This window comes from Bos grunniens, chromosome 23, assembly GCF_055505025.1.
Source record: "Bos grunniens cultivar Pamir isolate PY7600 chromosome 23, Bosgru_T2T1.0, whole genome shotgun sequence".
NCBI lineage: Eukaryota > Metazoa > Chordata > Mammalia > Artiodactyla > Bovidae > Bos > Bos grunniens.
The window spans coordinates 45787880-45803625 of record NC_141187.1 but is presented as its reverse complement, the minus strand read 5'-3'; the positions used below and the strand labels follow the sequence as shown (position 1 = coordinate 45803625).

The 15746-nt window shown below is 45.5% G+C and overlaps 1 protein-coding gene across 1 annotated transcript; it reads left to right on the top strand.

The window, feature by feature from the left end:
* Positions 1-8335: 8335 nt before the first annotated feature.
* On the top strand, positions 8336-15342 carry EDN1 (endothelin 1). The gene is made up of 5 exons (XM_086370860.1): positions 8336-8711; positions 10278-10446; positions 11786-11944; positions 12101-12214; positions 14117-15342. The coding sequence occupies exons 1-5, from the start codon at positions 8648-8650 to the stop codon at positions 14217-14219; spliced, it is 609 nt and encodes a 202-aa protein (XP_086226986.1). The 5' UTR covers positions 8336-8647; the 3' UTR covers positions 14220-15342.
* Positions 15343-15746: the final 404 nt, after the last annotated feature.

The window sequence follows — 15746 nt, the reverse complement described above, 5'->3', positions numbered from 1 at the left end:
TTCCAATACTTTGGCCATTTGATGCAAAGAACTGACTCATTGGAAAAGACCTTGATTTTGGGAAAGATTGAGGGCAGTAGGAGAAGGGGATGGCAGAGGATAAGATGGCTGGATGGCATCACCGACTCGATGGACCTGAGTTTGAGCAAGCTCTGGGAGTTGGTGATGGACAGGGAGGCCTGGCGTGCTGCAGTCCATGGGGGTGGCATAGAGTTGGACACAACTGAGTGACTGAACTGAACTGAGCTGAACTGAACTGAATATGAACAAAAAGTATATGGATGTTTTTTAAGCTTCACAGAAAAAAAGAATTTAAAGACATCAATTTCCAGGAAAATTATTCTTGTAACCAGTCCAAAAAGCTTTTTCTTTTTTTTCCCATCAGAAGAACAAACTAAAGAAGTAGAAATGCCAAATCAAACAAACCCTTAGCATTAGATATATTCTGGAACTTGTGAAATTGAATTAGCATTTTTTTTTTTGAATTAGCATTTTAAAATGAATCCAAATGCCCCTTTAAATAAGTAACCCTCTTTCCCCAATTTTTCCCCCAATGATGACAGGCAGTACACATGCAGTTCACTGCATGCTCATATTTAAGAAAACATATTATTGGAAGAGAAATTTTCTTCCATCAAAATCCTAGTTTAAAGAGGGAAACTTGAATTACTTGTATGTTGGCAGCTGATGAGAATAATAAAAATAATCCTTTTATCAAATCTTTTCTCATGAAAGGAAGGGGATGAGAAGAAATACAGGCAGTCAGAGAACGTTTCTAAAACTCTTGGTGGCTCAGATGGTAAAGAATCTGCCTACAATGCAGGAGACCAAGGATCTATCCTGGGTTGGGAAGATCCCCTGGAGAAGGAAATGGCAACCCACTTCAGTATTCTTGCCCAGGAAATCTCCTGGACAGAGGAGCCTGGAGGGCTGTAGTTCACGGGTTCACAAAGAGTTGGACATGACTGAATGGTTAATAAACTAGCTCTATAGTGAAGACTTTCCCTTCCTGCAAATGACTGAGTCCAAAACAGGAGATTTGCAAAATGTGGGAATAATTTTAACTCGTTTAATATTTTTCTAATACAAATAAAATCCAGACCTAATGATGACATAGTCCATACACTGACACTGTCAAAATCAGTAGATTCACTAGGAAGGAGTTCTTCATGGCTTCTGTGGCTTTTCTCTTTTGTGCCCCAGATGCATCCTGAGGATGTCACAGTGTGAGCCCTGCAGACGTTGAACATTATGCTGGCACGTCGCCAAGATATTAGCATTACCTTCATAGGTCACCTGGACAATCTTGCTCTCTTACATCATCACCAATCGTTTGATCCAATGACTGTAAATTCAATAACCAACCCATCTTGCTAACATTCTCTGCCCATTCTTAGCCCCTTTGCCACAGCTCCTAACCCCTCTCATCTCTGAAGATCTTTTTGCTATTCTTTAAAATATTCATTTAGCCTCTTTCATTCCATGATTAGCTCTTGCATCATTCTAGGATCACCATATCCCTGCTTCCCTGATAGCTCAATTGGTAAAGAATCCACCTGCAGTGTAGGAGACCCCAGTTTGATTCCTGGGTTGTCGGGAAGATCCCTTAGAGAAGGAAAAGGCTACCCCCTCCAATATTCTGACCTGGAGAATTCCATGGACTATACAGTCTATAAACATGGACTTTACAGTCCATGGGGTCGCAAAGAGTCAGGCATGACTGAGCAACTTTCACTTTAAATTTAGCTTTCCCACCTCAGTGACTGTCTTTTTTGATCGTGGTCAATGACTGTCCCTGGTGCTGCTTTTTCCCTAGTGGAGTTTATTAATCTATGTCTATCTGTTGACCTGTGAATAGGAAGTTATTGAACTTGGAACATTGCCTACATCCGTTGGATCATTGAAAAAGCAAGAGAGTTCCAGAAAAACATTTACTTCTGCTTTATTGACTACACCAAAGGCTTTGACTGTGATCATCACAACAAACTGTGGCAAATTCTTAAAAAGATGGGAATACCAGACCACCTGACCTGCCTCCTGATAAACCTGTATGCAGGTCAGGAAGCAACAGTTAGAAATGGACATGGAACAACAGACTGGTTCCAAATCGGGAAAGGAGTACATCAAGGCTGTATATTGTTACCCTGCTTATTTAACTTATATGCAGAATACATCATGCAAAATCCCAGACTGGATGAAGCACAAGTTGGAATCAAGATTCCTGGGAGAAATATCAATAACCTAGATATGCAGATGACACCACCCTTATAGCAGAAAGCAAAGAAGAACTAAAGAGCCTCTTGATGAAAGTGAAAGAAGAGAGTGGAAAAGCTAGCTTAAAACTCAACATTCGGAAAACTAAGATCATGGCATCTGGTCCCATCACTTCATGGCAAATAGAAGCGGAAACAATGGAAACAGTGAGACTTTAATTTTGGAGGCTTCAAAATCACTGCAGATGGTGACTGCAGCCATGAAATTAAAAGATGCTTACTCCTTGGAAGAAAAGCTATGACCAACCTAGACAGCATATTAAAAAGCAGAGACATTACTTTGCCAACAAAGGTCCATCTAGTCAAAGCTATGGTTTTTCCAATGGTCATGTATGGATGTGAGAGTTGGACTATAAAGAAAGCGAATTGATACTTTTAAACTGTAGTGTTGGAGAAGGCTCTTGAGAGTCCCTTGGATTGCAAGGAGATCCAACATGTCAATCCTAAAGGAAATCAATCCTGAATATTCATTGGAAGGACTAACGCTAGAGCTGAAACACCAGTACTTTGGCCATAACCGATGGCCGATACTGATGCAAAGAACTGACTCATTGGAAAAGATCCTGATGCTGGGAAAGACTGAAGGCAGGAGGAGAAGTGGACAACAGAGGGTAAGATGATTGGATGGCATCACCAACTCAGTGGACATGAGTTAGAGCAAACTTCGGGGGCTGGTGAAGGACAGGGAAGCCTGGCATGCTGCAGTCCGTAGGGTCGCAGAGTCGGACACGACTGAGTGACTGAGCTGAACTGAACCTGGAACACACAAAATGCTTAGAATAACTTTTTGGCACCGATGTGACCGATGTGGACTTAATTATCATATGTGCACATGAAATTGAATACTAGAAGCTTCCTGATTTCTAATATGAAAATGAGTTTCAAATGAATCATTTTCTTGCTACTTTCTTAAGGTAGCTTTATCAATTTCAGCAGGATACCAAAGGATTTTTATTACACAGAAGTTGATAATGAGGATGAACCTTTGGCTTATTTATTTATTTATTTTGCCATTCTATATGGACTGCAAGGAGATCCAACCAGTCCATTCTGAAGGAGATCAGCCCTGGGATTTCTCTGGAAGGAATGATGCTAAAGCTGAGACTCCAGTACTTTGGCCACCTCATGCAAAGAGTTGACTCATTGGAAAAGAGTCTGATGCTGGGAGGGATTGGGGGCAGGAGGAGAAGGGGACGACAGAGTATGAGATGGCTGGATGGCATCATTGACTCAATGGACGTGAGTCTCAGTGAACTCCGGGAGTTGGTGATAGACAGGGAGGCCTGGCGTGCTGTGATTCATGAGGTTGCAAAGAGTCGGACACGACTGAGCGACGGAACTGAACTGAACTGAACTGATATGAGATGCGAAAGAAACTTTTTTCAAATAGAGACATGGTTGACACATAAAGCTGTGTAAGTTTAAGGGGTGTGGTGTGTTGATTTGACACATTTATATGTTGCAAATTGTTACCACGGTAGTGTCATCTAGCACCTTCATTACATCACATAATTCTATTTTTGTGGTGAAAACATGTGAGATCTACTCTGTTAGAAACTTTCAACCATAGAATGCAATACTGTTGACTATATTCACCAGGTTACACGCTACACCCTCAAATCTTACTCATTTTCTAGGTTTATATCCTTTGACCAACATCACTCCCATTTCCCTCATTCACTTCACCTCCATCTCCTGAAAACCACCATTCTCTCTTTTTTTTTTTTTACATTGAGCAAAATTCCCTGTGCTATACAGTAGGTCCTTGCTGGTTATCCACTGGAAATATAGCAGTGTGTACATGTCACTCCCGAATTCCCGAACTATCCCTTTCCCCAATCCTTCCACCTGGTAACCAGAAGTTCATTCTCCGAGTCTGTGAATCTGTTTCTCTTTTGTAGATATTACCTTTCAAATGCCTGTATTACAGTCTTATATTAGCTTCAGGTGTACAGCACAGTGATTCGATAGTTTTATGCATTACAAAATGATCACCATGATGAGTCCAATTACCATCTGTCAGCATACAAAGTTATTACCAACGTTATTGTTATCCATATTCCCCGTGCTGTACATTAAATCCCCATGGGCTATTTATTCTACAAGTGGAACTCTGTACCTCTCAATCGCCCTTACCTATTACACTCAGCCCTCTCCTCCCTCCCCTCTGGCAACCAGCAGCTTCGACTCTGCATCCATGAGTCTGTTTTTGTTTTGTTGTTTTTAAGATTTTACTTGTAAATAAAATCACATGGCATTTTCTTTCTCTGTCTGACTTATTTCACGTAGCATAATGCCCTCTCATTCTAGCCATGTTTTCATTTATGGCTGAGTAGTAGTCCACTGGGAGAAGGCAATGGCACCCCACTCCAGTACTCTTGCCTGGAAACTTCCATGGACGGAGGAGCCTGGTGGGCTGTAGTCCATGGGGTCGCTAAGAGTCGGACACAACTGAGCGACTTCACTTTCACTTTTCACTGTCATGCATTGGAGAGGAAAAGGGCAACCCACTCCAGTGTTCTTGCCTGGAGAATCCCAGGGACAGCGGAGCCTGGTGGGCTGCCGTCTATGGGGTCGGACACGATTGAAGCGACTTAGCAGCCGCAGCAGCAGTATTCCATTATATACCTGTGGAATAGTACATGTATTATCTATACCCCACACCTTTATGCATTCATCTATCATATCAATGGACTCTCACGTTCTATGTTTTTGGATGCATAGGATGAAGCTTTCCGGAGCACCATCCTATTTCCTGTGCTAAATACCACTAGATCTTGACAGAAGGGGAAGCTGTTTGTTCATGACTCCTGGAGGTTGTAATATGTCACAGGGTAACGCCTGCCATGCACAGCCTTTCATAACAGTGCTATGCAAAGTAGAGACTTAAAACAGTCAACAATACAAGACTGAACTGGTGGCCTGGACAGCTTCACCGAGCCCACACAAAACCAGCTCCCTGCTCCTCGTGCGCTCGCCCAGCAACCTAACGGCTGGCCGCTCGTTTTTTGCTGAGCTCAATGCCACTTCTCACCCCAAATTTACTGGCTTGGCAAAGTTGCAAATTCTATTACGCAAAAGTTGAGAAAGAGCAAAGCTGAGGAGTGCTAAAAACAGTACCTTTTGCTACTGTGTAGCATCTGTATTTGGGGAGCAGGGTGTTTTATTTATAGCTATCTATTAATACATTAGCAAAAGATACAGAAAGAAACACACACACACAAAATAGCTTTATCAAATAGTTTCCAGTGTTCAAGTGTAACATTAAAAACAAGAACAGCAACAGAAAACTATTCTATTGGGGGAGAAAAGCCATCTTCTTGACCTCTCTCTCCCTTCCCTTCCCTTTCCTCTCTGAGCTGGACTGTGGCTGCAAAGAGCCTTTGACCTGCTTGGTTCTGGAGGGCTGGGCTGGAGCCTGGGGCCTGGGGAGGGAGGTGGGATCCCTTTTATTACTTTGTCCAGCGACTTTAACCTTCTCCTCTCCTCCTCCCATCCCAGCCAGCCTTCAGGGGGAGAAGCAGTGGCAGCATTTAGCTTGTAAAACTGGTTTGTTGGGGTTCTTCCTCCCTCCCGCTCTTGCTTCTTGGCAAAACGTTTTCCTGGGCAGCTGCCCTGCAGATAGCTGCCTTCTCTGCACTTGGAAGGGGCTCCCACTTCCTCCTCCAGTAAGCATGGCAGGAGGACAGACCCAGCCATTGCCCCAAGATGCACAAAGAAAAATGGAAACACAGACACATTCATGTCCGTGTGCATCCTGGAAACTTCAGATTAAAAGAGGTGGGGGCTGGATGGGTCTTGGAACCATGGGACCCTCCCAGATCTGAGACCTCGTGCATTGACTTGAACAGAAGGTCTGGGGTGCTGGGAGGGGGGTCAGAAGCTGCTGCCTACATTTTGTATTTATAATTTAAATAAGTCACCAGATGACACAGCCAAGGAGGGGAGGGTGGGCTGTGGGAAGGTGTGTGGGCAGGTGCATTTTGCTTCACTTTTCCACCTGATCGCTGGGTGCTGCTGGCACCCACAAGGGCATCCTCACCAAAGTGGGGGCAGTTAAGAGATGGGCTTCCTTGCCAGAGGGTATCCCGGGCTGGACCCAGAGAGACTGGGAGGGGCTGGGCGGTAGTTTCTGGGGAGAACAGGTAGGTACTAACTGTGGCCAGTGTTTTGTTAAATTTTGCAGGAGGTTAAAAAAAAAAAGAATGGGGGTGGGATACAGTTCTGCTGAGACACATTGCCCAGGGCACCTCTGCTTCCTTGGGGGAAGCTTGGATCCTGTGAATGCAACTCAGGTCTTCTCTGCGCTTCTGGGTCCTGCTGGTGGGAGGAGGTGAGAAGATGCTGGCCAGAGCTGGCTCCCTGCCAGGTGTCAGCCAGTCTGAGGGGAGCTGTGCCCTCCTTGGCCCCCAGGGCGGGGCAGAGGTCAGCACACAGAGAGGAGGCAGAGGGCCCAGGCAGAGACCCCTGGATGGAGGCCTCTCCTGGGGGGCCGGGAGGGAGGGTTCCTGACTCTTCCCCCGGAGGGCGGGTGTGTGGAGGTGGATTTAGAATGACACACGATGAGGAAATGGAAGAAGCATCTATTTGATGGTGTCCCCAGGAGTGAGACCCAGACAGGTTTTTCTCGGGGGCAGGAAAGATGCTGTAAATTTATCCCAGGGGCCTAACTCAGCCGCACCAAGGACTTTGAGGAAGCCAGGAAATTCTGGGCACCTCAGCTGTCTCACTTGAAAAATGAGGCTAATTGAAAAGGCCAAGTGTCTTGTCTTCATGTCTTCTTTCGCGCAAGACAGCAGGCTGTCTCCTCGGATAACTGCCCTGTGGGAACCTCAGGGGCTATGTCATAGTTACGGAGACAGGAAATCGCTTTGAAAACATAAACACATTATTATTAAATGTGAGGTATTATCTGATCCCTTATTCAATGAGGGCATTTCCTCCTTCCGAGCACGATCCGCATGGCATGTTCACCTAACCCTGCACAGGGACACCCCTTGGACTTACAAGCAAAAGCCATAGGAAAACAAAGATCCAGAAAAGATGTCCCGAGGTAGAGAGTGCGTAGACTCTTCCGAGGGGCAGCCTGCTTTCTGCGTCAGGCGTCAGCCCTTCCCTTCCTAAGCTCCCTCCTCAGGTGGCTGCCTTGCTTTCTGTTACTTATTTGGAAGCCGAGGCTGTGCCTTTTTGGCCTGAACATCCGCCCCTGTAGCTCTCCGTCTCCCCCTGGCGTTCCTCTCTGCCTATTTCTTAAGATTGGTGCCCCACCCCCTCCAAGGTGGAGGGGACCCGGGGAAGCGAAGAGGGGGAGAATACAAAAATAAAAAGTTCATGGGGGGGGGGGGCAGTTTCTAATCAGCAATCCTGAAAGGATTGGGTATGTGCCTAAAAGGATTCTTTCTTTCTTTCTTTTAAACTTTCTTTCCTTGACAATCCTTCTCCAATCTTTCCCACTGTGGACGCAAAGAACTTGAGGGAGGAGGATCAGAATTCAGAGAAAAGTGTGTGGATCTATCTGCCAAGATAAACTGACCCTGAGTCGGTGGGGAGAGGGGATGGAGGGAGAGAGTCCCCCTGTCTGATCAGCACTAAGGAATCAGAGAGACATAAAAGGCAAGTGAAGCGAACAACAATTAAAAAAAAAAAAAATCCGCCCCCCCCCCCCCCCGGACACAACAATACAATCTATTTAAACTGGAGCTCATACTTTTCATACCAATGGTATGACTTTTCTGGAGTCCCTCTTCTGATTCTTGAACTCCGGGGCTGGCAGCTTGCAAAGGGGAAGCAGACGGCTGCGCGCCGCACGGGCAGGTTTACCAAAGGTCCCTCTCTAATGGGTATTTTCTTTTTCTTAGCCCTGCCCCTGAATTGTCAGACGGCGTCTGCCTCTGAAGTTAGCAGTGATTTCCTCTAGAGCCCGGCCTTATCTCCGGCTGCACGTTGCCTGGTGGTGACTAATGACACAATAACATTGTCTGGGGGCTGGAATAAAATCGGAGCTGTTTACCCCCACTCTATAGGGGTTCAATATAAAAAGCCGGCCGAGAGCTGTCCAGGTCAGACGCGCTCCTGCCTCCGCGCTGGGACCGGCGCCTCCAGGGTCCGCGCGCCGCCGCCGCCGCTGCCGCCGCCGCGTGCGTCCTAGGACCGCTCGCTCTGCCTCTCCGCAGAGCAGAGACTTCTTTTTTCTCCCCGTTAAACAGCAATCAGGCCGAAGTACCATTTTGAGATCCGGAGAACCCGAAGCGCTTGGAAAGAACTGAAGCTGATTTTTTTTTTTTCCTGCACTTTTTCTTTTTTTATTCCCTTCGAGTTTAGTTTGCAGGGGGAAAGATTTTGAATCCTTCCTTTAATCCGCTCCCCTCCCCAGAATGGATTATTTCCCCATGATTTTCGCTCTGCTGTTTGTGGCTTTCCAAGGAGCTCCAGAAGCAGGTAGGCACGGTGACTTGTAAAATCCTTGAATACTGTGGTCTTTTTTTCCACCTTAATGCTTTTCTTGCTTCTGTTTCTCCCACTGCGTTTTTATGACTGCCGCTCAGAAATCAAGCGTAGGGGGGTTAGTGCTCAGAGCTGCTGAAGTTTTCTAGCAGTGGGGGGGTGGAATCCTCTGTGTAAGACCATTGCTCCTCTAGCATTAAAGTGACATGATTATTATTGCCTAGTGTGTTTCTTGGCTTTTAAAAATATGACTTAAAGACAAGATGTAATTTAGCTAAATGTGTGTTTGCAATCTTTCTGTTCAGACAGGTAAAAGGACATATAGGTATTTATATCTTATTCAAATACTGTTTTAATAGTGTGTTAATGTGTAAAATATTCATACTTTTCAACTCGAAGCCAAGGAATTTTATTCAAGTCATTCAAGCAGTTTATGCACATTAAAATCACCTGCAGAACAGTCTGGGGAAAAAACCCTTCAGGCAGTTTCAGGGCGAAGCAGATGTTTTCTTTAAAATTTGTCATTATTGACTGTGGGTTTCTTTTGGCAGGTTTTTGGCACTCAAAACAGTGTGAGCTCCATTTCCAGTGTTATTCACCTGTCCTGGGAGGGGAGCTAGAATAAATCTCGGCTACCAAGGGATTTAGATAGTGTGTGCGCATCTGCCCGTTTCTCTCTTTCTAGGGTCAATGCACTTTTTTTGTCTTTTCGTGACCCCGACTGAAGAGAAAAGGATGTCAAGGGAATGAAAATCCTGGAATGTGTCTGATCATTTGAAATGTACAAAATTGGGCAGATAAGCTGCAGGGCTAACTTGTCAGTAAGAGGAGACAAGGCTGCCGTGAGGAAGGGGGAGCTGGTAGATCCCACGCACGCCCTCCAGTTCCCGGGATTTAGAATCCAAAGCCCACAGAACCTTGTCTGGGTTCCAAGAGCGGCTGCTTGGTGATCCCTTCAGTCTGGGGTTCGCCTGTTCAACTGACTTCTCTCTTTCCAATCACCTCCCCGAAGCTCTGGATTTCCACCTAAGTTCTAGAGGTGCTGCTCTTCTGAGCTACTCCCTGCCTTAACACAAGGTGGGAAGCAGTGGGTACTGAATGAAAGGTCATCCCGCCTGGGGAAGTGGCTCGGAGTCTAGGGAAAGACAGTATGACTTACTTAGTTTGAGGTTGTTTTGGTCATCAGCCCATTTTAAGCCACGGTAGGCTGCGCTCGGTTCCATGTAGAAGCCAACCTAAATGTCTCATAAGCAGTGTTTCTAAGTATTTCCTTGAAGGCTGCGTCCTTCGTGGGGCTGGCAACTCCCTTTTCAGGTGGTTGTTTCCCCTGCACTTGTTTAATCTCTCTGAAGGCGGATAAGCCAGTGGCGACACAGGTGAAGTCATGTTAAGGAGAGGGGGAAAAAATCATCCTTTTTCCTCTGTTTCTTGCCGGAGGCTGGTGGTGTGCTTCATCTGCTTTTACCTGCTCTGCTGGGTCTGGCATCCACGCCGTGGCCCGTGTGCCTCCGGGCCTTGGAGCAGACACCTCCCTCTGACCTGATGTCTCTCTCTCCCCAGCGGTCCTGGGCACCGAGCTCAGCGCGGGAGCAGAGGATGGCGGGGAGAAGCCGGCTCCCGCCACGCCCTGGAGGCCCCGCCGGTCCAAGCGCTGCTCCTGCTCTTCCCTGATGGATAAAGAGTGTGTCTACTTCTGCCATCTGGACATCATCTGGGTCAACACTCCAGAGTGAGTCTCTAGAGGGCATCCTTACTCTAGGCTTTCTCCCCTCTGGCTCCACGGGAGACCGGAGCCCCAGTTTCTCTGGTTATTGTCTGGCGTGGTCTCTGAAGGTAGCACAGCTGACCACAGGAAAGTGCCTCCGTGGGCAAAACGCCCCTCCAGAGGGTGTCAGGCATCTTGGGGGTTGGGGGAAGATCTTTGTATTGGGCCTAGGGGTGAATGTTCTCGAATTCTCTGGGTTGAGAAGCCACTGCTGAGGTCATCTGTGGGTTAGTCTAACCTGTGCTTCTCATGGGAGCATAGAGACTTAAGAGGCAGAAGTGATGACAGAGACTTACAGGCTGTCTCCTCATTTTACTTTTGGAGAAAACTAAGACCCAGATTGTTGAATTTGCAAGGTTGAGTTTGTGCAGAGTGAGACCTGGAACTTGAGTGTCCCGACTCCTTTGTCCTTGCCCTTTGGAAAAGCCTATTTCACGACAGCAGTAGGAATACCCTGATCAGATTTCTCTTCTGCCTCCAGAGTGAAGAGAGCAGTTTCTCCCCCTTACTTCCTGCAAAGTAATTCATTCATCAGAAAGAATTGTAAACAAAAAGGCACTGATTGTGCCTGCAGAGTCCTGTTATAGCGAGGATGACCAAAATCCAAACAAAATCAAGGCAAACCAAACAAAAACCATGGCAGGCCTAATATTTAGTAAGGTGATAGTTCCAAGGGGAGGACTTTACTCCTTGGGTGAGAATCATAATGAACACGTTGGAAATTACTGGAGAGCCTTCTGGCAAAGAGTCCTTCTATAGCCACATGATCATCACCAAAATCAGCGGAGGTGTGCAAATATGGCACGAGCCGCGCTCCAGGTGGCCTGTTTTGTCCAGCCTCCCTGGGGGCCCCTTTTAGCATATCCACGTATCACTTGAGTTGAAAAATCAGTTTTCAAAATCATATGAGTCATGGTTTTGCATGGAAGTCCCCCACCTGCCAAGAGCTGTTAACTAAGTAGAGAGAAAAGGAAGAAAATATGAAACAGATACCAAAGCAGAAATGTCATAGTTTTGGCCAAAAAGCAAGGCTGCTGTGTCAAGAAGAAACTGAACTCTGTCGAGTTGACATGCAATGTCATTGACTTAGAGAACGTGATTTTCTCCCGGTTGGGTCCACACCCTCAGGGCCATTGATGGGCACATGGTCCTGACTGTTACCGCTTTTGACTCTAAGTTTCGCTACCAAATGCTGCGGCATGCTCTCCTTCTGTTTTAATGGAAGGCGGTTGGCCCCAAAGAATGCAGCCTTTGGAGAGGATTAATTATGCTCATATCGTCTGTTTCTCTCTTTCCATAATAGGCACGTTGTTCCGTATGGACTCGGAAGCCCTTCTAGGTCCAAGCGCTCCTTAAAGGACTTCTTTCCTACAAAGGCAACAGTCCACAGGAAGAGATGCCAGTGTGCCAGCCAGACAGACAAGAAATGCTGGAATTTTTGCCAAGCAGGAAAAGAACTCAGGTGAGTAGAAACACCTTTGTTTTTGATCAGCTTTTTGGCCTCCTGACCTTCTTCCTCTCGTGATGCCGTCTTCTTGCTTTGAAGAAAGCAACAGAGATGCTGAGAACAACCAGCCTTCCTGTTGCTGAAATGTCCTCCCTACCTGTATTTTAACAGGGACCAAGACTCCATGGAGAAAGCCTGGAACAACCAAAAGAGAGGGAAAGACTGTTCTAAGCTAGGAGAGAAGTGTCTTCATCAGCAGCTCGTGGCTGGAAGGAAAACAAGAAGGTAAGAGACTCTTATGAACAGCTGGTCCCCTTTACCTATAAACAGTCTCCAGTCATTCTTACCTCTGTGGGAGAAAGGCTTAGAAGACAATATAAAGCGAAGGGAGGAAAGGGAAATCTCTGTGTTCTTTAGACTTAAAAGAGCCAAAGAATCCTTCTCAAAAGTTTTTTTGATGTAATGGAAACTAAGAGAAAAATAATAATAATTTCCCAGTCGGTTCAGAAACAGTGGTTTACGTAATTCAGTCTGCTGCCCTTTAGCACACACACCACTCATCCAAACAAAAATCTGTTTAGGGACACCTCTGTCATTTGGTCACATCTAGTTTTTGCATCTCTGAGTCAATATATTTACAGCTTTCCCTGAGAAATTAAAAATCATTTCAGGGAAAATTTATTTTTTTAATCATGTAAAATCAAATTCTTCAAAAACATAGCAGTTATTCAAATGGCCAAAGGGAAAATAAAGTCATTAAATAGGGTTGGTGAGAGTTAGAACATGTCGTTTTTCAGGTTTATTTATTTACTTTTTTAATAGGGAAATGCATTTGGTGGAGATTCAATGTCATTCTCAACAGCTTTCTTATTTTTTTAATCAGTCATGAGCTGGGATCTGGATTAATAACACCCCAGGGTTGCTCTGAGGGGCTCTATAGGGATAAACCTTCCACAACCTAAGCATCTTGAAATTCACAAGCTGCGGGGAGGAATCCTGCTTTCAGATCTGTCCTATAGTCTGATTCCCCCTCATGATCAGAGGCATTTTTTCCCTAGAAATCCAGTGGCAAGAAGTTCTAGGAGCCAAGTGTTCTGAGCACAGGCCAGGAGGTCATGGACGACTTCTGAGTTGTTTACTACTGTCTGGGGCCAAGCTCAGTGCTTCCCATGTGACCTTAAAGTCTCCATATTTATGAACTCAGGCCACTAGTGCTCCTCCAGGCTTCCCTGGTAGCCCAGCTGGTAAAGAATCCGCCTACCATGCAGGAAACCCGGGTTCAATTCCTGGGTCGGGAAGATCCCCTGGAGAAAAGATAGGCTACCCACTCCAGTATTCCTGGGCTTCCCTGGTGACTCAGATGGTAAAGAATCCACCTGCAATGTGGGAGATCTGGGTTCAGTCCCTGGGTTGGGAAGATCTCCTGGAGAAGGGCATGGCTACCCACTCCACTACTCTTGCCTGGAGAATCCCCATGGACAGAGGAGCCTGGCGGGCTACAGTCCACAGGGTCGCAAAGAGTCGGACATGACTGAGCACAGCACAGCGCTTCTCCAGATGGCAAGATTATGTAAACCACTGTTTCTGAACTGACTTGGAAATTATTTTTTTCTATTAGTTTCTATTACATCAACTATTAAATCAATGTTACTGTTCTTCCCACCCAAAGAAAACATTAAGCCTGCAAAAATGATAGTTTTTAATTGCCATAAGACGTTTGCTTTGGGGTCCTGCCTGTAGGCCTTCTTGTTTTGAATTCCTTTCCCCCTCGAAGCCCGCTTCAATTCCTCACGTGATTGAGAATTTGAAACCTTTGCTGAGTAAGTGTCTCCATACAATCCCACCAAAGTTGGAACAGTGCTTGGAATAGGGCTAAAAAAAGAGAAGAAAGTATCTCTAGTCTACCTTAAAATCGTGCTTTAAAATTTCTTTAATTCCCAGCTGCTGTGGATATGACCACGTCACCCCTCTCCTTGCTCACTGAACCCTGCCTCACCCTAGGCATCAGAGGCAGTTTATTTTCATTTGAGGTTAGTAGAGAAGCACGTGGTCGTGGTTGAGGGTGAAAGTTGAGGATCCAGATTTAGATTTGTTTGTGCCAGATTCTAATTTTAGATGTTTCTTTTGCCCAAGAATAATTTTTTCAAAAAAAAAAAAAATTTGTTTTCTCTTGTCTGGTTTTAATAGGTTGGAGGCCATCAGCAACAGCATCAAAACATCTTTTCGTGTTGCCAAGCTGAAAGCCCAGCTCTACAGAGATAAGAAAGTGATCTACAACCGTGCTCACTGAGGGCAGGTTTTTGGGGCCTGTCTGAAGCTCCTCGTCCACAGAGAGCCCTGGGCCTGACTCTGTGCGCTGCCCACGGGGCTGGGATCGAGGCAAATGCGTCCTGCCTGGTCAGACGATTTCTTGTTCCAGACTGGCAGGGGACCAGCACCCTGGGTGCAAGCATTCCAGGAAAGGTTAAGGAGCGCCCCCAGCCAGTCTTGTCTCCATCCGAGCTGTTTTCGTCCGTCTCTCTTCTATGGGGGTGGCAATGGGCCCCGCAACGAAGGCAAAGAGACCCAGTGACCTGCAAACTGGGATTCCTCCTCCTGCCGGAGGAGGAGAGGAGATTCCACTTGCGGACGGAGTTTCCAAGAGGGTCCGAAGGGAGTGTTTGTGTCTCACTCAGGCGCCTGGCACATTTCAGGGAGAAACTCCAAAGCCCCGTGAAGATTTTTCTAAGGAATGCACAAATTGAAAACACTCGAAGGACAAACACTCGAGTAAAAATGAAAAAAAAAGGCCTGTTTTTCTAATTCATAAAATGCAAAACTGAAAGAAACTGTTACTACTGAAAATCAGAATGAGTTTCATGCATAGGAGACTACCTCATCTGTATTGCACTCTGACAAAGCATTTCCCACCTTTAATTATTGCCTCCCAAACTCTTCCCCCGCAAAAAAACCCCATCCTAGTTCCTAGCCTCGTGGAAGTCTGTCTAATGCATCAATAGTAGATATAACGTTTTCATGGTCATCTACTAGCTCTGTTCCCTAAGGAAAAATGAAAAGATCAGTTGAATCAGGAGTTTCCCTCACTTACCTTGATTTTTGGAAACACAATGGTGTAGGGTTGTTGTGGAGAGATATTGAAGGGTGAACATTGGTGATGCTTTAAAGCAGTAAAATTATTTTCCTTTATTGGCTCATGGAAGAGGTTGGATTACGTTTTGATGTACTTATATTTTTATAGATATTTATATTCAAACAGTTTATTCCTTATATTTACCATGTTAAATATGCGTTTGGGCAGGCCATATTGGTCTATGTATTTTTTTAATGTATTTCTGAATGAAATTGAAAATATGCTTTGTTTTGCCTGTCAAGGTAATGACCTTAGAAAATAAATATTTTTTTTCCCTACTGTACTGATTCTGAATCATCTCTGAAATTTCTGAGAGGTGAGCCACAGTGATAAGATTCAAAAAGGGGAATGAGTAAAGATGGTTTCTTGGAAAGGAGACAATCAGAAGAAAAAAGGATCTTAGCTAACGACAACAAGAATTTGATTTATATCTTAAAAGTTGCTTTTTGATTGCATTTGTGAAGCTGCTCAGTCGTGTCCTACTCTTTGCGCACCCATGGACTGTAGCCTACCAGGCTCCTCAGTCCATGGAATTTTCCAGGCAAATGTACTGGGTTGCCATTGCATTTAGCTAAACACCAAACAAAAATTCAGCTTTCACACCTCTCTTTTCCTACATAGCTGCTCTCTGCTTCCTCACACCTGCAGACTCTCCAGGGACTTCATCCATTAACTTGGCTTGGCCTG